The following is a 25418-nucleotide window of genomic DNA, read 5'->3' as shown; positions in this document are numbered from 1 at the left end:
AGGAAAAGAATATAAATGTCATTCAAAGGATATTTAACATCTCATTGGCCAGCATTATCTTATCCATCTAAATCAGGTCTTTCACACTCTCCATTACAAGCCTGCCCACATCATCCTCCATATCTAGTTCCTCAGAAGTTATCAGCTGCTGTCGCCCTCTAAATGATGGGCCAGGGTGTCTCCACAGGGATTCATCCTAGAAGCAGTCTGACCTTTATCATAGAAGTAGCCTGACTTCTATCTACTAGAACAAATTGTACTTGTCACCCACACTAAATCCCGTTTCAGATCTTTTCTAAAATTTTTACAGAAATGTTCTGCGTATTCTCTAACATGGACATGGCTAAATTATTTTATTGTCCTCTTTTAAAATTGTTCCCAATAAAACTCAAACATCTTTAAAGACAAATGGTCATGTCTTTATTGTTTTCCAAGTAAAAATAATACTTCATGCATTTTCTAATTTAGTATAATATTCTAATATATGTAATTTTAATTTGAATATAATAAAGAGGGAAAAGACATGACCTGAATAAAGTAAATTAAAGAAATCAGTGAGAAATAAAAGAGATTGAAAGATTATTTATGAACTGCCAGATCAATTTCCTCATTTTCCACATAAGTAAACTAATGACTGGAGCAAGTATAGTATATAGCTGCCTTGCATGCAGCCAACCAGGGTTCAATCCCAGGCATACTTCCCATAAGATCTCTGGAGCACTACCAGGTGTGGTAATTCCCGAATGCAGAGCCAGTAGTAACTCCTGAGCATTGCCAGGTGTGCCCTCCCAAACAAAAACAAAACAAAACAAAACAAAGCAACAGCCAAAGAAATGTTCAACTGCTGAGCCAGAGCAATAGCACAGTGGGTAGGTCATTTGCCTTGTACCTGGCTGACCTGGGTTTGATCCCCAGCATCCCATATAATCCCCCAAGCCTGCCAGGAGTAATTTCTGAGCACAGAGCTAGAAGTAACCTCTGAACGCCACTGAGTGTGCCCACTCCCCCAAAAAAGTGTTCAATGACTGAAAGAACTGAAATCAAAACTAAATCTTATTCTTACATTGTTATTATTTTCTTTATTGTTTCTTACCTATTTCTTATTTAAATTATACAAGGACTAGTTGGACAATGAAATAATAATAATAATAATAATAATAGCAGCATCAGGAAAGCAACTAAATTCTCTCAAAAGTCACTGGTTAGAGACATGGAATGACAGTACTGAGGTGAGGCTTTTGCCTTGCATCTAGTTTAGTCTCTCCCAAGCACCATAGTAAGTAACTTCAAGCGGACTCAGGATCACTGGTTGGAGTGGCCCCAACACACACACACACACACACACACACACACTTAATGAGGCAAACTCAATGTTAAACCCACAGCTAGTTGGCTAGAGGAATTTTAAAAAAGGAATAGAAAAAGAAAGCAAACAATTTACAGTAAAATTTACAGTAAACTTTATGAAAGAAATTATTTGATGCTCAGGGGTTACTCCTGGCTAAGCGCTCAGAAATCACCCTTGGTTTGGGGGGACCATATGGGATGGAACCACAATCCTTCCTTGGCTAGTGCTTGCAAGGTAGACACCTTACCTCTAGTGCCACCTCTCTGGCCCCAAGAAATTACAATTTTATACATCCATGCAGACAACTGGAAAGTCAATTTTACCATTAACATTCTTGTTTGTTTGTTTGTGGGAGCCATACATGATAGCACTCAGGGGTAATACCTAGCTCTGTGCTCAGAAATCACTCCTGGCAGGCTTGGGGGGCCATATGGGATGATGGGGATTGAACACAGGTTGGCTGCATGCAAAGGAAAGGAGCTATCTGTTGTGCTGTATATATATAGTTCAGGTTCAATCATTAACAATCTTAAAAGCTGACTTGCATAATATAGATTCTATAGAATTATCTGAAGAAAAATAGGTCTTGCTATTTTTGGCTAATAAGTAATTTGAAAGTAGAAAAAAGGTGTAACATAAAAGCAAACAGCTCTTTAGACAAGGGAATTTAGAAGAAAATCATAAATTACTCAAGAGATTTGGAAACATTACTGTATTTGCTGGCGTATAAGACGACCCCCTAATTTTACAGTTAAAACATAGGTTTAGGCCTATATTCACTGTATCAGACAGAACGTTCCTGTGCTGCATGTGTTCCTGTGCTCATGTACCACAGTGAGCCAATCACAACAAGCAAAGGTTCAAATGTTATACTGTCATAGACTTCCTCTCTGACTCTGGCCAATCTGAGCAGGCTTTTGACAGTGTAGATTCGGGTCCAGAACATTGTCTGTAATTTGCATGCATCAAAAGCCTGCTTGGATTGGCTGAGTGAGAGAGGCGGTTCGAGCAGCCTTGCAGTGTGATTGGTGCAGGATCAAGTTGGAAAATTCCTTTTGTGGCAATATTCAGACAATTTTCGTTTAGCGGCATATTGAAACATTTTTCGGGATATACTCGGCATATAAGACGACTCCCGATTTTCGGTTGACTGTTTCAAAAGTCGTCTTATATGCTGGAAAATATGGTAGTTACTTTACACAAATCCCATTTTCTTGGTCATTAGCTAGAAATATAAAAGTATTGACAAATACTCATATTTTGCATAATTTTTCTAGTCACTTTGAATAAAAGAGAACCTAGCCATAATGCAAGCTGAAAAGGACTTTTCCTATTTACTGTCACAATATGAAGTTAATATAAATAGTTTCAAGAACTTGCAAACTCAGGACTTGACCTTATTTTGTACTAAAATATGCACTTCGTTTTATTTGTGAAACTGTTCCTAACATCATCAGTTTAAGTGAGAATATTAAAAAAAGAACCATTAGTAAGTGGGAACAACAATACTCTGGTGCAGCGACTAAGGTGGCCCATGCTGTGAATCACTCACTTTACAACATGGCTCTACTAATAATGCAAATAAACACTGGGACAGCAGCTTCAGAATAAGATGAAGATCTCAGAAAAGCAGAAACAGGTGACAGCTTCTGACAGTGATCTCTAGGGAGCTTCTCAAAGTCTGAGACATTAGAGCACCCCAGAAGGGCTCCCAGGCCAAAAGTACCTGAACTTTGTTCATGCCACTTGGTCTTTAGTCATTTGTTTTTAGAATGTTGTCAAAATAAATTCACAGATTCACTCTTTCGTGGACATAGAGGGAAAAAGCACAAAATCGTGGACTGGCACTGGACAGGGTGGGAGACAACTTGCCACCTTCTTAATAACAATAGCGTCTCGAGAAATAGCTTAAGGGTCAGGGGCACAATGCATGCATAAGGGCTTGAGTTTAATCTCTGGAACAGAGAATAAATGACTCCCAACATTGCTGGTCCCTGATGGCTGAATAGCACTGAAACTGGTCAGTACCCCATGAGTGATGCTCAGAAAAACAAATATCGAACTCTATGAAAATAGTTGAATTACTTTCATGTACTTTAAATACAGGATCAAGCAATCATTCAGTCAGTTATCTACACATAATTGCTTTTTCATGTCTTCTAAAATAAATGATTTAATGCAAGCAACTTAATTACTTGTGTCCCAAAGTGATAGACTATGATTCTATTTTGCACCCTCTAATCAAAACCAGGTTATGTGAACAGGATGATGGAAGCAGAGACCCAGCAGTCATTTACCTATAGACTTTGGCAGCAGGTTTTTTACAAATTCAGTGTGGTCCCCCACATGCAGGATGCTATACACACTTTTGTTCATCAGTTCTTCTTGGTTATACCTTAGGTACTGAGTCACATTCTCTGAAACAAACACAACGCTGCCATCCAGGTTCACTACAAAGAAGAACCCATCAAGGGCCTAAAGGAAAACAAACACTGTGTTAGAGAGGAGGCAACATGAACACATGCAATTGGTAAAAAGGGAGTAAACCCTCCCAAGGAAACATTTCACATGTATAAAAAAGATGTGGCTTACTTCTCTCATAGTTTTCAGAAACCATTGACACATTTTTTTCTTGGTGAAATTATTATTTTGATACATAGTATAGAGGGTTGATCACAAATAAAGGACAAATCTCAACTGTTGTTTTACTAGATGATAAATATGATCAAGCTAAAGTATATAGGCATTTATCTATAATCTCAAAATGAAATGGCTGTATTGATAGACAAGAATGATCTCTATGCTAGCAAACAAAAACAGGTAGTTTCTTTCAACTGTTTCTCACGTAATCAAAGGGAGGGAGGGGTTACTGGCAACTTTCAGCTTAAGTTTAAGCCAACTTTCAATTTAAGAGCAAATACCAAGAGGTATGAAAGGTTTATTACCTTCAACATTATTAGAATTTAAATGAGGAGTCAAAGATGATTTTAGAGACACACACACACACACACACACACACACACACACGAAATCCTTTTTTTTTTTTTTTTTTGGTTTAAATTGGGAAGGGCTCTGTAAAGTTGTCTGTGAGGTGAAAAACTAGTATTAATAGTAACCTTGAATTCAGGATAACAAGAGACTCCAGGTTTTGGTATAACAAAACTGGAAAGTGACAATTGTGAGATATATATAAAAAGATAATATGGCAATAATTCCCAAAGATAATAGAGAGGAGGGCCAGAAGGACTGGGTCATGGCAGGAACCTTTCCACAAAGAACAGGAGAGTGCAATGAGGATAGAGAAGGGATCACTATGACAATGAAAGTTGGAAATGATCACTTTGGATAAGAATTGGATGCTGGGCCTGGAGAGATAGCACAGCAGTGTTTGCCTTGCAAGCAGCCGATCCAGGACCAAAGGTGGTTGGTTCAAATCCCTTTGTCCCATATGTTCCCCCATGCCTGCCAGGTGCTATTTCTGAGCAGACAGCCAGGAGTAACCCCTGAGGCACCGCTGGGTGTGGCCCAAAAACCAAAAAAAAAAAAAAAAAGATTGGATGCTGCCGGAGACGGAGAGAGAGCATGGAGGTAAGGCGTTTGCCTTGCATGAAGGTCAGTGGTTCGAATTCTGGCATCCCATATGGCCCCCTGAGCCTGCCAGGAGCGATTTCTAAGCATAGAGCCAGGAGTAACTCCTGAACGCTGCCGGGTGTGACCCAAATATAAGAAAAAAAAATGAAAAAAAAAAAAAGAACTGGGTGCTGAAAAAATTGACATACATGATAGCCTGTATTGTGTATTGCAAAACACAGTATCTAAAATGAAATAGAAAAAAGGGGAGTGGGGGAAATGTCTGCCAGAGGCAGGCAGGAGTAGGGCAGAGGCTGGGGCAGGAGAGAAACTGGGGGACCTTGGTGACAGGAAATATGCACTGGTGAAAGCTGTTGGACCTTTTTTGTCTGAAACTAAAACATGAACACCTTTGTAACTGTATCTCATATGACTTAATTAAAAAATAAATCTTTGAATCTAAACCTTTAAAAAAAATCCACTTAAACTTTTGAGGTTGGGGCCGGAGAGATAGCATGGAGGTAAGGCGTTTGCCTCTCATGCAGAAGGTCGGTGGTTCGAATCCCGGTGTCCCATATGGTTCCCTGAGCCTGCCAGGAGCAATTTCTGAGCATAGAGCCAGGAATACCCCCTGAGCATTGCCGGGCGTGACCCAAAAACCAAAAAAAAAACAAAAAACTTTTGAGGTTGACTTGCAAGTGCATGGAAATGTAAAAAACTACTATGTTTTCAAGTTTAAGGAGTTACATAAATTTTTTTTTTTTTTTTTTTTTTTTTTTTTGGTTTTTGGGCCACACCCGGTAACGCTCAGGGGTTACTCCTGGCTATGCGCTCAGAAGTCGCTCCTGGCTTGGGGGACCATATGGGACGCCGGGGGATCGAACCGCGGTCCGTCTCCTAGGCTAGCGCAGGTAAGGCAGGCACCTTACCTCCAGCGCCACCGCCCGGCCCCAGGAGTTACATAAATTTTATGGCTTTAGATTGCTTTGTGTGCCTCTAGAAAATTTATAATGTACTACAACCTGGGGTCTTGGGGGACAAAGTAATTGTACATGGGTTCTGTTTTATCGTTCTTTGATTGTAAGTTTAAAATTGGGGTGTCAGTAGGGGGATTTCTTCTGAGAACTCTGCTTTTGGGTGATTGTCCTTCCACTGTAACTTTACCTTGTCAAAAAAAAAAGTCATGTAAATTTTACTAGGTCCTGTGACTATATTAAGAGACAAAATTTGAAACCCTCTGACTTGATACTGACTTTCATTAAATCATTCTATACAAAAAAGAGAAAAGAAAAGAAGAGCTTTAAAGGTAGGGGCCAGAGAGATAGCACAATGGTAGGGCATGCTGGGAACAGGAGTGGAGGGAGGACAACGCCAGTGGTGGGAATGGTCCTTCATTGTCACTATGTACTTTAAATATAATTGTGAAAGACTTGTAATTCACAATGGTCACAATAAAATTATTAAAAAATTGTAAAAAAATAAATAAAAAGGAAAGGATAGGTCAGTTAAAAATATAAAAATAAAAATAAACAACTGGAGTGCCCTTCTTGTGTCACTTGTTTTCTAGATGGTTAAGATTTAAATCACCTAGATAATAACAACATTCATCCTTAATTGGTATATAGCTTCTCCCTTGGTTGTCATTCAACTTTATTTCTTTATTTTGCAGGTTGCCTGGGATAGAATTCACACAAGCAAGACAAACCCTCTATATCTGGCTTGTCATTCAAATTTAGATTAGGGAAGGACAGTAAGAATTTAGGATCATTTCAGGAAATAAATATAATAACACTGACTGAGTATAATTACTGAAACTTAAAATTATTATGTTATTTCCCAAGCTGTTGCAACAAAGAATTTTACTCTGAGCTCAGGAGGACCTGACTCCAAAGCTTGTGTTTTGGAGCAGAGTGTTCTCTGGGGTTTAACTCAGTATACTTTTCTATCATGTTTGCCTAGTCCATGCAAAAAAGGGAGTTCAGTGAGTTTCCCCTTCTCTCCCATTTTCATCCTGATTTGCGGACCAGATGAGGCAGGGAAAGGCTGGCTATTGATGGATTGGGTTTATTTTGAATCAGGGCCAGATGCTTTGTGCAGTTTAGGCCATGGTTTCTTCATAAGATTTAACTTCTACTGTCTTATGGATGAATTTACTGACAGTTCTTGTATTACACTGATATAAGAACATATACAAACTGGAAATATCTACTTTTTTCTTATTCTGTCTCCTCCCCAAGCACAGGCTCTTATTTTAGTGGGTTTACTTGGAATATAGTCCATCTTTAATTCTATTTTTATCACAAAACCAAGTAATCTCTTGAATTAGAACTAACCACAAAGCATCAGTGAAAGCTCTTAAAAACATAAAACATCAGTGGTATCAACAATATGTAGGGTAGAGCACGACTGTGTAAATGGCTATCCATAGCAGGCTGGCCTCCATCCCTGAAAGACATGTCTCAGTGCATACACACAGGTATTATCTGTGAGGGGATGGAGGACAGGATGTAATTCAGTTGATTAGCTAGGTACCAAGTGTCCTTTCAAACTCACTGTTTTATATACATATTCAGCAAGCATTTTCAAAACTATTATCTATAGTTCATGGAGATCCTGCTGTTTTATACCACAGTAAAAACCGGATTTGTGGCACACTGTAACTGAAATTTGAAGCCGTTTCGTCTCTTGAAAATGCTGTTTTTTAAAAAGTTCACTATGATATGCTTTTATGAAAAAAGCTGACATTTGGTTCTGTTGCCTAGCAACCACTATGCTGTGATGTAAGCATGATTGTGCATCTCTGACTGGGAACAGCTTAGCGAGAACAAGTTTCATAAAAGGATGACGATCTAAACTCAAAACTTAAGTCAGTAGATTCAAACATTATCTCTTAAATATTCAGCATTAAAGATTTTCCTACTATGTAAGTACTCAATTCAGAATAAACTGAATTCTCAGAAGATTCTTTTGAAATGGGGGGAAAATACTGGTTTGATGTTCGGAGTTTGATGTAGTGCGTGCTGACATGAAGCACATTTGTATTGTTTTGACTTTCCTTCAAAGGTTCTGAATCAGAGTCTTGGGGTCTCTCCTTGCACTTCTTTTAAGAAGCCTCAAAATTCTTAGGAGATTCTGCCCCACTTCAGCACCAACCACAATATAAGGGAATATATAAGATGCAATATAAGATACATGGGGGTTTCCAAACTATAGTTTTTTAAGTACTATAATTTCCAGATCACTTTTGTTTATAATTTTTTTTTTTTTGGTTTGGGAGCACTTAGGGGTTACTCCTGGTCCTACGCTCAGAAATCACTCCTGGCAGGCTCAAGGGGACCATATGGGTTGCCAGGATTCGAACCACCATCCTTCTGCATGGAAGGAAAATTCCCTACCTCCATGCTATCTCCCTGGCCCTTTGTTTATAATTCAATTTATTTTCCCACACAAGTTATCTACTTTCTTTCATCTAAATAGTCCACCTAGTTACAATTTTCATAACTGCCTCTAAGAACCAAAGAGAAAGCACTCACTGGCTTTTCACAACATTTTTGAGTCTGGAAAATCAGGTTCAGGGCATTTTTGTTTTTCCTTTGCAAACTGTAGTTGATCATTAATACATTTATGTAGTTGTAATTAATATAGCAGGTACAGCTCTTGCCTTGCACACAGCCAATACTGGATCAACCCCGGCCCCAACACTTCCAGGTGTAAGTACGGAGCACAGCCAGGTGGGGTGCAAAAACAAAACAAAAGAGAATTTGAAATGAATCTTTTCCAGCCAGGGATTCAAGAAAAATAAGCAAAGGTTAACATGGGGTTCTTTAAAAGCCTTTGACCAGTAGGTTCAATTCAGGGAATATATTTTGTCATGTATACAAAGAATGGGTCAGGGGCCGGGAAAGTGGTGCAAGAGGTAAGGTGTTTGCCTTGCAAGTGCTAGCCAAGGAAGGACCGCGGTTCGATTCCCCGGTGTCCCATATGGTCCCCCAAGCCAGGGGCGATTTCTGAGCGCATAGCCAGGAGTAACCCCTGAACGTCAAACAGGTGTGGCCCAAAAACCAAAAACCAAAAAAAAAAAAAAAAAAAAAGGGTCAGGTAATCTTGAAAGATCTGTAAATTTTTTCTGTACCCTACTTCCTAACTGTATAACAAATTTTCACAGAATTAGACTTTCTAAAATCACAAACTATGTGTATGAACTGAAACTTTTGCTTCTATTAAATGCTGCCAAGTTCTTAGGCATGCACTACTTTTCAATTAACTGTAATATCAAGAGTAAATTATTCTGAGAATAGACATTATTTATGATTCAGAATATATTCACTGATATTTCCTTCTCATTTTACCAGGCCTATGTCTTGAATTTTAACTTAATTTTGAAACAAATACAGCAAGGTAGTATTTATTAATAAAGAGTCAAATTGGACTTTATGATTTTCAGACAGTCGCATGTCTTTAAGTCATGAAACTTGGAGTTAAGAACAATAGTTACTCTTAAGATACTTATCTGAAAATATCCTTATGCCTATTTCTCATTTTTAGCTTTAGGACAAAGGAATAAATTTGAAATAGCACAAATTAAAAATAAACTTCCTCCTTTACTCAACAGGTTAACACGTGCATATATATATATATATATATATATATATATATATATATATATATATATATATATACATGTGCAATATATATGTATATATGTATAAGACATATGCAACATGTAAGAATTTTGGGTGCATTTCAAACTAAAATGTATTCCCAATAAAATTTGTTGAGGGTTTTTCTTTGGGGGGGGGGGTGTTGGCCAGGAGCACACCCAGGAGTGCTCAGGATTACCCCTGGCTCTTTATTTAAGGACCACTCCTGGTGGTGCTTGGGAAACTATTAACACAACAGAATTTAATGGAACTGTGAACAAGATTTTCCAGAATGAGAGTTCAGATGTCATGTACAGTCTGTCCATTTATATTCTAATCTAGTTAATTTAATTGTAAACTATTAATTTGAAATTCAGATATGCTAGACTCAGCAGACATTACTTAGACAAATAGAAAAAGTTAGTAGTATTTCAACCTTGAAAACACAAAGTATGAATTTTCCTTAGATTCATACTGAACAGCATAGATAGGAACATTCAATGTTGTAAAGATCAAGAACTGTGAAATACAGAATCAAAATGAGCATTTGCTACCTCAAGCATCATAGGCCCCAGTGCATCCTTGTCGATGACACCCTGCCCTGTAGATGATACATCTGACTTCTGTACTTCATCTATGTTGGCAGCTGCTTTCTCTGTAACAAACAGAAGTACAGATTAAATGGCTGAGGTATTTCAAGGACAGAATGACATAGAAACATTTTTACTCTAATGATTTCTAAAATCTCTAGTGCATCAGATGCAGTTATAAAAGAGTCAAGAGTATATATCCCCACTGCCACTGAGTGGGTAAAACTAATCGAAACGGATGCCAGAACATTAACTTCTCATCTCCAGAACCCTTGGCTCAGATCCTCTCTATTCAGGTTGCTTAAAGAAATGAGTTAAGTGATTTCTTGCTAGTTCCTAGCAAGCATTTTTTCTGAACTACAACACTGCGATATCCTTTGGCACAATAAGTTTCTATTCAAGAGATTCCCTCAAAGCAGGATAAGGGAAGATCCATTGTTCAAATATTCAGTAGCACAGTCGAGTTACATTTAAACAATATGAAGAAATAAAGTCTTAAGCTGCCATTGGTGGCTCCCATCTAACTTCCTGTAATAACTGCTTTGACTCTTATACTATCCTACTGTCCCACTACTCTGACAGAGGCCAGGAAGATTTGCTTCCTTGTCTTGTAGGTGTTTCATGATTTAAGGCACTTAATGATTTAAGGCAGAAGAGACACCTAGAGAATTTCAATGGTTGATCTTTTTATCTAGTACAAAGGTTATATTAACTATACTTTTGGATTAAAATGTGCCAAGAAATTTCAGAGTCACAAGGACCAAGAAGACATTCCATCATGGAAAATCTCACATAATAGATAGAATATGTACTGATAATTATTTATCAGTACATATGTAAACTAGTTATTTCAAGAACACTAAAAAAACTTTAAGGCATAACAGATACTGATCAGCAGCTTGCTAGAAAACAACACAAAAACAATGTGCCAATTATGTGTACCTGAATAAATTACATACTTATTTACACTGCATGTTATCACTGTGATTAAATGCAAATAAAAGTAAATCAATTTAGTGCACAGCCTCAACCTACTTTTCATGACCTCAGTATTTTGTTGCTGATTTTTTTCTTTATTTTCTTTGATATTCCATTTCTGTCCGCCTGGCCTTATTGATGCCTTTTTTTGTTGTTGTTGCTCAAAAGATTTGAAAATTTTCATTTGAAATTTGTAGTTTAATTCTGTACCAAATACTCGAGAAAATAATCAAGCATTATTGAGGTTCTCTAAATCGTGCAGTTAACAGAACAGAGTTTCTGCATGTATATTTATCAATGGATAAGGGAAGATAAGATGGCCCGTGTAGTTTAAGTCTCAGCTTAGCCTCTTGACAGAACTATGAGTCAGAGCAAGTCGCTTCAACCTTTTAAGGCTTTAGTTCTCTCACCTGCCTTCAATACATGGTGTTCTGTGACAAAAGTAAATGGAATGATAGGAAAGGCATGCCTTAAAAATTATCAAGTTTCCAAGTGTAACTTTCTTAGTATATTTGTATTTACTAGTTCTTTCTTTCTTTTTTTTTTTTAATGAATTCCAAATCTAGTAATTTATTGGCAGAGCTTGTCATAAGGAGACTGTATCTTATTTTTCAATCACTCTACTGCACTCCTGATTAACCTCCATAGAGCTAATAACTGTGACCAGTGGGACAGGATCAACAATAGAGAGGGCACTTGCCTTGCACACAGCCAACCCAGGTTCAATCCCTGTCATTCCAGTGGTACCCTGAACCCCACCAAAGTGATCCTTGAGTTCAAAGCAAGGAATAGGCCCCGAACACTACTGGTGTGCCACCCAAACCAAAAAACACTGTGATCACCAAGAGAGAGATCTGATTTGTGTGGTAGCCTTTAAGATTCAGTTTTCTGGAGTTCTGTCAGTCCTCACTTGACCTTTTATTCACTTAATGCCTTTCAGACACTCACCCCAAATTTCATGGAGATGTGATTTACAAGTTTACAAGTATAGTATTTTAGTACCCCACCCAGTAAATTGCTCCCTTCCCCTCACCAATATCCTAAAGACCATGACCCTCTTTAGTCCCTTCAAACTAGTTCTGTAGAAAACCTTTTATTTTTTTATACTATTTTTTATTTAAACACCTTGGTTACAAACATGATTGTGGTTGGATTTCAGTCATATAAGATGACACCCCCCAATGCTGATGTTTTGTTGCTTGCTGCTTCTTTATTATGTTTCTTTATATCTACAACTGAGATATTAATTTGATAATAATTATTTTTCAAAAGTTATCTTTAATTTATATATAAATTAAAATAGTATAACATGCTAATACGTTTAAAATATGCATGAGGGGCCGGAGAGGTGGCACTAGAAGTAAGTTGTCTGCCTTGCAAGCACTAGCCAAGGAAGGACCGCGGTTCCATCTCCTGGCATCCATATGGTCCCCCCAAGCCAGGGGCAATTTCTGAGTGCTTAGCCAGGAGTAACCCCTGAGCATCAAACAGATGTGGCCCCAAAAGCCAAAACACCAAAAAAAATAAATAAATAAAAAATAAAATATGCATGAAATAGATAAAAATCTTACAAATATATGATTTGACATGAGTGAGGTGAATATAAAAAGTTAAAATGAAAATATGAAAGGCCTATCTATAAAAGTGTGTTTTATCCTAAAAAGGTAATATTGGTTTTATGTTAGAAAATGTTATATTATAGCTTCTTGGCTTTTTGTTAAAGATGAAGCATAGAAAATGTTAAATTAAAGCTAATGCTTAAATAACAGGAGCTAATAAGTAAAAGGAAAAAATTTCTTTTTTTTTTTTTTTTTTTTGGTTTTCGAGCCACACCCGGCATTGCTCAGGGGTTACTCCTGGCTGTCTGCTCAGAAATAGCTCCTGGCAAGCACGGGGGACCATATGGGACACCGGGATTCGAACCAACCACCTTAGGTCCTGGATCGGCTGCTTGCAAGGCAAACGCCGCTGTGTTATCTCTCCAGGCCCAGAAAAAATTTCTAAAGGTATAAAAAATATCCTGAATAAACAAAGAAAGAAGATTCAAAATAAACAAAACATTAATTATTCAAAGATTATAAAACCTCTTGCAAGCCAGGAATAAACAAAACTTTCTTAATTTAGTAAAGAGAAACTAAGTATCATGAGCAGATGTCATATATAATGGAGAAGTGTTGAGAAGTTTGTCTTGTCTTTTAAAGACCTTTGATGTTTCTTGCAAAACTGGTTTCAAGGATATGAATTATGCTGTTGCATGTTCATGAAGCTTTGCATCTTTCCTTCAAATCTGAATGATAATCTAGCTGGAGAGAGTATTTTTGATGAGGTGTACTGATTTCACTTTTTATAAAATGAAATCTCTTTTGGTCTGTAGTCTTAGTTGATAGATCCACTATTTCTTATACAAATTCCTTTATATTTAAGTTCATTCTTTGATCTTGTTTTTGACTATCTCTGGCTTTTGTTGTTCTGACTGCAATGTGTCTTGGGGATTTTCCTCTTTGGATCTATTTAAATTTGGGAATTTTGGGGATCTTGAATCTGACTGCATGCATGCACTTTTCAATTCTGAAAATTCTTATGTCTAATTTTTTGAGGGAGGCACATCAGGTGGCTCTCAGAAGTCATTCCTAGCAGGCCTGGGGGACCATATAGGATGCCAGAAATTGAACCAGGTCAGCCGTGTGAAAGGCAAAAGCCCTATAGGCTGTGCTATTACTCTGCCCTTATATGTGATTTTTTTGACGAGAGCGTCTGTCAAATTCACCTTCCTACTCCTCAAAGACTTCTATTATTGTTATTATTTTATTGATTTTAGGACCATACCTGGCAGTGCTCACGGCTTATTCCTAGGTTTGCCCTCAGGGTGTGCTCTGTGGACTATATGTGATGCCAAGAATGAAACCCAGGTTATTCATATACAAGGCAAGTGCCCTATCTGCTGTTTTTTTCTTTCGAGTCTCTCCAATGATTCTTTCATTGCTCTTCCTAATTTTATCTCATAGTTCTCTAGTATGCTGTTCATTTTCTTCACAGAATTTTCCCCATTTTTTTAAAGAGGTCTTCTGCATTTGTCTTGATGTTCACTAATTTTTCCCTCAGCTGCTGTCACTGCTGCGGCCTTCTGTTGCATTTATTAAAATCTTTTAAATAAAGCAATTATATATATATCTGTATATATATATTGTATATATATATATATTGTATATATATATATATATTGGCTTTTGGGTCACACCTGGTGATGCTCAGAAATTGCCTCTGGCTTGGGGGCGATTGAACTGAGGTCTGTCCTAGATCAGCCATGTGCAAGGCAAACACCCTACCACTGTGCCAACGCTTTGGCCCCTCAAGCAATTACTTATTAAAAAATATAAATAAACTTTACATTGTTTGTAACTGCAAAGCTGAAACGTGTCTATTTCAGAGTAGGTTTTTCACTGAGCACTGGTTAGTGGAAGACTGACAGACTAGACTAGGCTAGGCACTTATTTCTAGACCCACAAGAGCAAATGAATCCCATCAAAAAATGGGGAGAAGAAATGGACAGACACTTTGATAAAGAAGAAATACAAATGGCCAAAAGGCACATGAAAAAAAAAAGCTCCACATCACTAATCATCAGGAAGATGCAAATAAAAACAACTATGAGGTACCACCTCACAACACAGAGATTGGCACACATCACAAAGAATGAGAACAAGCAGTGTTGGTGGGGATGTGGAGAGAAAGGAACTCTTATCCATTGTTGGTGGGAATGCTGTCTAGTCCAACCTTTATGGAAAGCGATATGGAGATTCCTCCAAAAACTGGAAATCAAGCTCCCATACAATCCAGCTATACCACTCCTAGGAATATACCCTAGGAACACAAAAATACAATACAAAAATCCCTTCCTTACACCCATAATCATTGCAGCACTATTTACCATAGCAAGACTCTGGAAACAACCAAGATGCCCTTCAACAGATGAATGGCTAAAGAAACTGTGGTACATATGCACAATGGAATATTATGCAGCCGTCATGAGAGATGAAGTCATGAATTTTTCTTATACATGGATGTACATGGAATCTATTATGCTGAGTGAAATAAGTCAGAGAGAGAGAGAGTGAGAGAGAGAGAGAGACAGAATGGTCTCACTCATCTATGGGTTTTAAGAACAACAAAAGACATTCCTCAACAATTTTCAGAGACAAAAGAGAGGAGGGCTGGACGTTACAGCCGACTTCATGAACCTCACCACAAAGAGTGATGAGTTTAGTTAGAAAAATAACTACATTGCGAACTATCCTAACAATGAGAATGTACGAGGGAAATAGAAAGCCTGTCTAGAGTACTAGCGGGGGTTCGGTGGGGAGGAGGGAGATTTGGGACATTGGTGATGGGAATGTTGCACTGGTGAAGGGGGGTGTTTCTTTACATGACTGAAACTCAACCACAATCATGTTTGTAATCAGAGTGTTTAAATAAAATATTGTTTAAAAAATAGTCAAGAAGGGTCAGAGAGATAGTCAGGGATTAAGGTGTATGCCCTGGAGGTGGTGATCCTGGCTGCTGAAAGAGACTTCAAGTCTCCCAGTCTTTTACTCTCCCTTCCCACAGAAAGGCTAAGTGGGAAAATTGTTTGTTCTTTTTTTTCCCTTAGCCTTCTAGGGTGCAAGGAATGAAATAGGTGGGCAGGATCACTAAGTTAGAAAATGAGCCTACAGATAACTTGTAAGAGAACTTAGGAAGATGTTGCAATGTTTATATATACACTCACTATTCAGAGTAGAGAAATAAGGGCAGAGAGGCAAAAAGAATTTAGGGCACTTCACTTTTGTCCTCAAACATATTTGGGTATGTGTAGCATCCAGCTTCTTTAACCCCTATTATTAAATACTGCATTGAATTTGTGCTTCAAGTATTTATTACTCAATATTCAAAATAAATATATCATGACTAGAGATGCAGGCTGGTGGCATAATTATCTTGCATGTGTAATGTCCCAAAGTCTATCTCCCACACCACAAAATAAGTGAATATATGAGTTTTGTAAAGATAAATCAATAATATGAAGTGACAAATACACAAGTACTGTAATTGTAATTTACACTAAAATAGTCATAAATTTATGTGATTTGGGTAGTTTTCATGAAATAATTAGTCCCTTTGCTCAATGTTTAGTTGGACCTAAAAATTAAAGAGAAAAGGACTCCTTCAAGATATTTATTATGTTACCCAGGCATATACTGGTATCTTGATGGAGAATCTCAGTAATGAGTATGCTATTTTTATGTGCCAGATATAAATAAGCCTAAATCCTTAGATATATTTGTACTTCTGCAAGTACAACATTACTATGCTAAAACATACTTTTTAATAGTTTTAAATCAGGCAGCTTTCACAGTGGCCACAGATTATATTTACTTTTCTATATTTTGCATCCATTAGCCATAAAAATATACTGTTATAAAAATATCCTTCAGCAACTCAACAGCAGAAAGCTCATCCCTGAGTTTCATATAATCAAAATCTTAGAAAATCTTATTACAGTCTGAGGACTTAAATCAGAGAGATGAAAAAATTGAATTTTCAGAGTCTACAGAAAGATTTTCCTTCCTTGCCCTCACTTCTATTTCTTTTGCTGCAGCTTAACTACTATATTTTTTTAGATAAAGAATGTAACCTAAAAGAATAACAATGAAAACAATAATTCTATTCTTTCTTTCTTCCTCTTTTCCAAAAGATAAAATTATGATAAAATAGCTCTGATCCTTTTCAAAGCAGTTTTACAAAGCAAAGCCCTAACTATCCAAGGCTGTCTTTATAATCTTGAGGGAAAGTGTCTCTCCCCTGGGGGGTTTCAGAAGAACAATCCCAGTCCTTCCCCTCCTCCCCCTTTGCCTGCACTCCAGAAATCCAATACCAATTAATTAGATTTCCAGTTTCAAAGCAAAGAACAAACCCCATCTCTTCAGGGACTATGTTAAGATGAGTCATACCACAAACTCGAGGGGGAAATCATTAATATTATATTCCATAAGCTTTTTAAAAAATAAACAATATTATGTGTGTTTTCTCTTCGAACAAGAAAGGTCAACAGGGAAGCATTTGATCTCTAAAAATAAAAGTGTTTTAAATATAAAAAAGAAAAACAGGTAATGTTTGAAGGCAACTGAGTTAAACTGCTCTCATTATTGGCATTGACAGGTATAAGTTTGAAAATAAATAAGTTTAAATTGTATGGTAAGAAGAGAAATAAGCCTAAAACTTATTACAGAAAAAAATATACCTAAAAAAAACTAAGATTGGATATTTATGATTACAAATGGCAATTGAAAAAGAGCTTTATATTTTCTCCTACAACATTGTCTTATTTTTAGGAAGTTGCTAAACCTTAAAATATTATGAAGTCTTGTCTATTTGTTTGTTAAGCTACTGGAGTGAGAACAGACACTCAAATGGTATTTCTGCAAAAACACAATCCTATCTCCACCTGGGGACAGTAGACTCGCTCAGGGGACAGTCACATAATTATTCAAACTCCAGCCACAACCACCACTGATGACTGAGAAACCTAAACGCTGCCTAATTACTGCCCATTAGAGGGGACAGTAGAGAAGAAGTTAATCCTTTTTTGCCCCAGTCATCTGAAGAGTCTATGAAAATGTGGTGGTTTAAGAAGTCAGAATTGAAGCAAATAGCAATTATCCACTCTAAAAATATAGAACCTAAAAGATGTTCCACAAGGTATTTACACATATTTAGAAAAAAAATGTGTGCTCTGCCCATGTTTAGATCTCACTGATATGTAAAGTCAACTAGAAGTTTAAAAGTTACTTTTAAATTTGGTCAAGAATGAGGATGGATGTTTTTTCACTGCAGTGCTATTATTTAAAAGGATTAGAATATTTGACTAAAATGGAACCTAATACTTTATGCAGCTTCTGTAATTAATTCCACTGCTTCAGAATGAGTAAAATCACTCAAACAGAAATCTATCAATTTTTCAGTAGACTGACGTCAAACACACTTTAATCACCTCCACAACAAATGTTAAGGCTCTAGAGGGAATACATCCACAATTTCCATCTTTTCTTGTATGTAGAGCTGGATGATTTCAGGTGAAGTGACTGTCAAGCCCTGTAGTGGCAAGAACCAGGCAGAGCAAAGAAGTCATTAAAACAATGACAGGGAGCTGCTGGCCGAAAAGTATAGATTAAATATCACAGAAAAAGTTATGTAGCATCTCAAAGGTTCTAGAAGGTAAAACCAGAGAATTATGCATCTGCACCTAACTAAAATTAGAAAAGCTGCCATATGGCTCTGTGAAGCCAGCAGCACATTCTTATTCATTAGGAAGCATTCTGCTAACATAAAAACACAAGGCCCTTCCTGTGCTCTCCAAATGTGTTTATCTTTTCAACATTAATGCACTATATATCATCAAGCTGCTGAAATCTCCTGCCGTGCATATTAAAAATGCGCAGCTGCACTTTCTTGAGTAGTGGGGAGAACCTAAGCCCCAAGTTGCCTCCCTCTCTTTCTGACATAAGAGCTTCTTGTTAACATACCATGGTTTCCCCTCCACAAGAAGAAACAGGAGAATTAAATGTTACTCTCCGCTCAGCAGAACCTCACTACTCTCCTAGGAGAAAGCATTAGACTTGGTTTCATTTTCATTCCAATGAAAGCCCTGACTACTTACATTCATGCCCCAAATTTACAATCTATAGATCCTACTTTAAAATTTCTGTTCTACAATTATCAAGCAGAGAAGACAGTGGTCACGACAGACTGGATATATCTAGCAAGAAAAATGCTTTTGTTGGTAAAAGCTCTTTATCATCAAAGTTACTATTTTTAAATGTTAGTACTTAATCAGTTATATACTGAATTTATTGGCAAATGAAATAGTGTGTGAATAATCTCTTGCAGAAAGGCATGTGAATATACAATTTGTATAACTTGTACCAATATGTTTGTATTGTAGTTTACAGATCTCAGAAGAAAAAAATCTAGACACACAATAGATCCCAGACAGTGGAAAAAATGCTTTCAAGCCCAGGGAAACATGGCTGCAAAAATACTGCCAAGTAATCAAGTGAAAGGCGACAGTACATGCCATTTAAGTCATGTCAGCACTCAGTTATTCCCTAATGTCATAACAGCAAGTCTATATTTGAATCTTTTACAGAGTACTGAGAAATGAAGGCAAAATAAATTATGAAAACTGCTTATTTAGAGTTAATTTAACTCACTGGATTCTAGTACCTATCTCACTCAGGAAACAGAGGAGTCTGCGACTAGATGAAGGCAGTAAACAAACAAACAAAAACAATCTCCCCCAAAGAAACAAACAAACAAACAAAAATCGATGGGTTGGAAATAAATAAGAAATGAGTGAGGAGTTCTAATTAAGTACTACTTCAGTTTATTTCAGGGCAATTTTTTGAGGAACCAAACTATATAAATAGTTATTTCTTTCAAATATAGATATCAATAAACATAGCCATCTGAATTGTTATAGAAGCACTTAATATACTTTTTATTTGTGAACATATGGGATGATTATATTTTAATTCCCCTCTCCCACAATATTTCTAAAAAAGACTCTAATCTTTACTTTTTGGGGCAATATCTTGTGGTAATCAAGGTTTACTTCTGGTGGTGCTTTAGGGAGAATACAGGGTGCTCGAGATTGAACCTCAGTTGGCAACGAGCAAAGCAAGCAACCTACCCACTGTACTATAACTTGAGCCACTAAAAAGATAAAATTCTAATGGGACAAATATGATCTTCGGGGTCATCATTCTGTCTACTGGCACAGAAAATCCCATTTCCCAATATGCTTATCTTATTACTCATTGCACCCAATGAATCCTACTATTTCTAGGTTTTAAGCCTTTCAAACAGTTCCACTTGCACAAACATCTTTCTCTGTGAAACCCCCAACACTGTGCCAGAATCTCACAAATGGGTGCCTACCTGTGTTTCTGTATCAGTCTATGTTCACCCCCATGAAACAATCTTTCACCCCAGTGTCTTTAATGACTGAACCATTTTCCTGCTTTTCCCTTTCCTATCTGGTAGGTAGGTAGGTATTTGATAATGCTTGTTGTGGTTAATATGGAATAGAAGAACAGAAATTCAGACAGACATGGTCTCATATCACAACAGATCAGAATTTATCAGGATCCAAAGAGCTTTGCTATATACTTAACATAATGGGAGGCTTATTTTAAGACTGGTTTTGTGAGTCTAAGTATCAGATGGAGAAGGATGGAGGGGTGTAGTCAGACCATACATAAAGTGATAAGGCTAATTCCTATAGGGGTTACCCATGATCTTTCCACTTCTGAGAAATAAAGAAAAAGAGATCAAGTTTATTAATTCAGGTTGTTGTCAAGAAAGTTATAACTAACTTTATTTTACAAAAGTAATTTTGGGTATCATAGGAGATTTTATCACATGGAATTTTTCTTGGTGATGCATAGCTCTTAAAAAAAACAAAGTGATCAAGGAAGAAAGAGGTACGCAAATCACAATTTGTTTGTACCCCAAAGAGTGCTTCATCATGGTTTTAACTCCTCACACAAAGAGCTGGGAGAAGCCAGAGCCTCTCAGGATAAGGTCATGGCCTGAGCCAGGGTACCATCTAGAAATTGAGGTTAGGCCATGGAAGGGCAGCAATCTCTGGAGAGCCTGGCATGATTGTTTTATTCAACTTTGTACACACAGGGACGGATATAAAACGCACCACATAGAGATGTTCAGTACCAGCACAAGAGAGAAAGTGAAGGGAGGATGGAAGCGGCAAAGAATCCTAAGTTTGTAACGTTCTTCTATCAGTGCTTTATGCCCTGATCAATACTTTATCGAGCAGTTTGGTTTCCTCTCACTATGACTTTGTGCTTCCCACTCTATCTACCAACGCTTACTTCCAATGTTCACAGGATCTCACTCTCAAGCCTCAGTTTACTTACAGGTTTCAGAAATTCCTGTCAGGGCAGGCAGGGCAAAGACTAAAAACATTCCCAGGTTCTGCTTCTTCCTCCATCTGTCCCAAGGAGTCTTTCTTCCATGTCTGGGTCCTCTGTGCTCCTTTCCTGCCATTGGCACACAGCTGGCTCTCTGCTTCATTGTGTGCTTCACCTGTCAGACCTGCTAACTTTCCTCTTCTCTTTTTTCCTCACATCTGAAAACTTCATATTTTTAAAATACCATTTTTCTTAATACATAGGGAATTTATAATAGTTTCAACTATACTTTTCTTGTATATATCATTCCAATACCACAAACATCCCAGAGAACCTGCTTCCTCCCACCAGTGCCTCAAGAGCCCCTTCCAGCTACTCCTCCTGCCTCCCAAATAAAAGCTCAATTTTATAGACATAACCTCCAGCTCATCTGGATATCTTTTTCTTTCAGTTTATCACTTCAGAAACTAAATAACTAGTTGATTAGCTACTCTCTCACTTTCCCAAACCATAAGTCTGACAATGCCACAGAGAGTATAATGTATACCATTTCCTTTTGGCTACTACCATTTATTCCTAGCTCTCTCACTTGCCTGAGTAGTCATCGAAGGACCTCACTAGTCTGCCTTTCAAAAGCCAGGTGTGCTCTCTCTATCTAAAACATCTAGTGCAAAAAGCTGATAATAGAACGTAAAATTATCCAATTTAGAGACCCAAAACATTAAATTATGCTAAATCATATCATTGCAGTAGAGAAACCAAAGCACCGATCACAATGAGAGAACCCTATGTAATTATACAGAACATAATGGCCTTGATCAGTCATGAAAAACAGAGAAAAATGGGACTATGAGGAGAGCATGCTCTTCAGGGGCAGAAACAACTGGAATTGAGAAGAGCGGAAGAGACTGTCAGGAGTCCAGTGAGAGCACACAGGAGACAAGACCAGACAAGTTCTGAGGGTGAAGAACCCATTCTCAGTGCCACAGGCACACCCAGGCCATCAGGTTCCAGACAACTGTGCAGTTCGCCACAACTGAGTCTCCAACTGATAAAAAAAAATCCTAGTAGTTAAAAATGCAGCTCTTGTCTAGATCAACTGTGCAGGTTAATTTATAAGACAAAACTACAAACGAGGTAATTCTTATATAGATAATGGGGAAGCAAAAGAAGTAGCTATTAAGGTCTAGACTCAAAACTCATTTCAGGCACTTTGAATAATTATCAAAGGCAAAATTTACTGTTTTTTTTTTTTTTTTGAGTTTGCAAGCACAAATTTGTATGGGAATAAGACTACCTAGAATGCCTGTAATGAATGTAGAATGCCTGTCTCGAATACTGGGGAAGTGTAGAGAACGAGGAGATTGAGGACACTGGTGATGGGAATGTTGCACTGGTCAAGGGTGTGTGTGTGTTCTTTTTATGATTGAAACCAAACTACAATCATGTTTGTACTCAAGATGCTTAAATAAAGATGAAAGTTTTTGGAAAAAGAAAAAGATGACCTAGAAGTTTTTACTTTTTTTTTAAACACATGACATAAATGCCCATAAAGTTTTATACATTCATTCCAGAGATATCCAGCTTTGAACAAGAAATGCAGATTTAGTCTCTAGGTCTAGGATGGAATGAAAACAAAAGTTTAGTTGTCACAAAGCCTATGTTCTCCAAAACAGAATTTTTTTTGGGTATGTGATAGTTTTTATCGAAACTTATTTAGAAAGATGTAAGGGGAGAGAAAGGGAAAAATGTGTGTGTGTTCAATAGCAAACACAGGCTTCACCAGAGTGGAAACAAGCAACAGAGATTGGGAAAAACATGTGACATACTGTTTGAGATGAACTTGAAGAGTAAGCTCCAAAACAGAACTGTGAAAGGAAATGCAAAGTATTTTTTATGTTTTGTTCCATTTTGGTTTTCTTTTTTTTTGGGGGGGGGGAATCACATCTAGTTAGTGTTCAATGAATTATATGTTGGGGCTGACATGGAGGAAACCAGGATTGTGGCTGCTGTGGCTAAATGCAAAGCAAGTGTCTTACTTCCTGTACTCTATCCTATAGAAACAGAAGTTTATTCCATTCAAATGCTTGAATAGTTTTGATTTGAGTTCACATCCCATCCCCACCCCATATAACACTGTATCTATTTTCACTACAGCAACAAATATCAAAATGACATTTATAAACTAGGGCTGTTGCAAGGCACTAAGGCCATCAGAGCTGACTAAAGAGAGCAGGTGCAGATATATGCAAAGCCATTAAGAATTTCTCATTTTACACACGAAGAACCCGAGGACCCTGTCAGGAAAGACTTCTCACCTTAAAGAAGTAACTTCAACCATTCATATCAAATGTGAAGCATTTGACCAATTTAAGTCAAACATATGCCACTAACAAAATTTCTCTCCATTGTGTGTGTGTGTGTGTTTATTTGTGTGTGTGCATGTAACTGAACCCAAGTCTGCTACATGAGAAATATACTCCACCACTGAGTCTGACTCTTAATACCATGTTTTAAAAATAAGGTTTGCCTATACAAGAAAGTGAAACTTCATTTGTATTTATTGGTTTCCCATATTGATATCCTTATTATGATTGTGACAAATAATCCTTAGATTTAGGTCAAGAGATTAGATAAAAGGTATGTGGAAAGAACAGAGTAGGAAGTACTTGGGAAATAATTCCAAAATAGATTTCCTTATTTTCTAAAATGTGAAGTTTCTTTATGTCGATCATAACTGCTTAAATTAAGAAACCTTTTAGAAAAAAAGGACTGTCAAATAGTCCTTCAACAGTTACTGTGCTCCATCATGACAATAGCAATAGATTTATGTGACCCTTTAAATACCTTGTAACATGAAATCTCTTCAATTTAAGCAGGAGTGGCAGTGAATCATCAACCAATGTTCCCCAACTATTTAAAGCAGCAGGCAATTAAGAGAAAACAAGGGTCAGCTTCACTTAGAAATGACATGCCTCACCAAGCAGCAGGAGCTAAGAAGGCCCTTAAACACAGCAGCAACTGGAGACTGCAAAGCCCAGCAAAAGTGAAGGATGGGGGTTACAGTCTACACAGTGAGGACCAGGTGAAATGAACAAAGCCCACCATTTATAAAGATCTACGACTTCAGCAACCTGCCTGTCTTTTCTACAACTGAATCTTCTTCGTGTGTATCCTGTATTTGATTAGAAAATGTTTTAAGTTATTGGAGGGACCTATCATAACAGCCAGTATACATCACTGTCATACCCTAATTGCATACCCTTATTGCTTTATTGCTCCAGTATTTGTAGCAAGCTTCCTATCATAGACTGGTCTTTTTGGCCCTAATCTCTAATGTCTCTGTGGATATTGTTACCATACTATCTTTTATTTTTCTTATATCCCATATATGAGTGTAATTATTCTATGCCTATCCCACTCCTTCAGATTCATTTCACTTAGCACAATAGTCTGCTATATCCACCCATAAGTGAATTTCAGGGCTTCATTTTTCCTAACAACTGCAAACAGTACTCCATTGTGTAGATAGATGTACCACAGTTTCTTTAGCTACTTTCTGAGAGCTACTGCTCTCAGGCACCTGGGTTATATCCAGATTCTGGCTATTATAAATAGTGCTGCAATGAACATAGGAGTGCATAGGACTTTTCTGTATTGTGCTTTTGTGTTTCTAAGGTATACTCTGGGAGAGGCATTTCTGGATCATAAGGAAACTCAATTTCTAGTGTTTTGAAGGATATCCATATTGTTTCCCAAAAGGGATGAACTAGTCAGCATTCTCACAGCAATGAAACAGAGTCCATTACTCCCCAAATCTGCATCAGCACTGGTTGTTCTTTTCTTTATGATGTATGCCAGTCTCTATGTGAGGTGAATCTCATTATTGTTTTGATTTCCATCTCTCTGATAATTAGTGATGTAGAACATTTTTTCATGTGCTTTTTGGTTATCTGTATTTTTTCTTTGAGGTATGTTTAATCATTTCTCTCCCCATTTTTGATGGGATTAGATATTTTTTCTTGCCAAGTTCTACCAGTTTTCAATCAGACGGGTACTGGTTGAAGAGTAAGAAATTTTTTGAAAAATAATCTTAAAGTCTAATAATTTTTTATCCAGATGTTAATAAAAAATTTAAACCACAACAAGCATATAAATAGTGAGTGCTAAGGGTAATCAATGGTTGAATCAAAAAATAAAATCAGTAAATTATGACCACCCATATAGGATATGGAACATAATGAAATTAGCTAATTACACACGTGAAGAGGAGATAATAGTAATTAATTTATTCCCTATCAAATTAACTGGTTTAACTTAGTTTAAA

The 25418-nt window shown here is 37.2% G+C and overlaps 1 protein-coding gene across 1 annotated transcript in view; it reads right to left on the bottom strand.

Moving 5' to 3' along the window:
* Nucleotides 1-25418, bottom strand: part of NCOA2 (nuclear receptor coactivator 2) — a 222104-nt gene that overhangs the window by 66908 nt on the left and 129778 nt on the right. Inside the window, exons 4-5 of the mRNA XM_049781798.1 lie at nt 10113-10213; nt 3646-3823 (exon numbers count right to left, since the gene is read on the bottom strand). Of these exons, the coding sequence (XP_049637755.1) occupies nt 3646-3823; nt 10113-10213 (279 nt within the window). The remainder of the gene's footprint in view (nt 1-3645; nt 3824-10112; nt 10214-25418) is intronic.

The sequence above is a fragment of the Suncus etruscus genome, chromosome 10, assembly GCF_024139225.1.
Source record: "Suncus etruscus isolate mSunEtr1 chromosome 10, mSunEtr1.pri.cur, whole genome shotgun sequence".
Classification (NCBI taxonomy): Eukaryota; Metazoa; Chordata; class Mammalia; order Eulipotyphla; family Soricidae; genus Suncus; species Suncus etruscus.
Note: the sequence above shows the minus strand (reverse complement) of the source record. Positions and strands in the feature narration are given on the sequence as shown.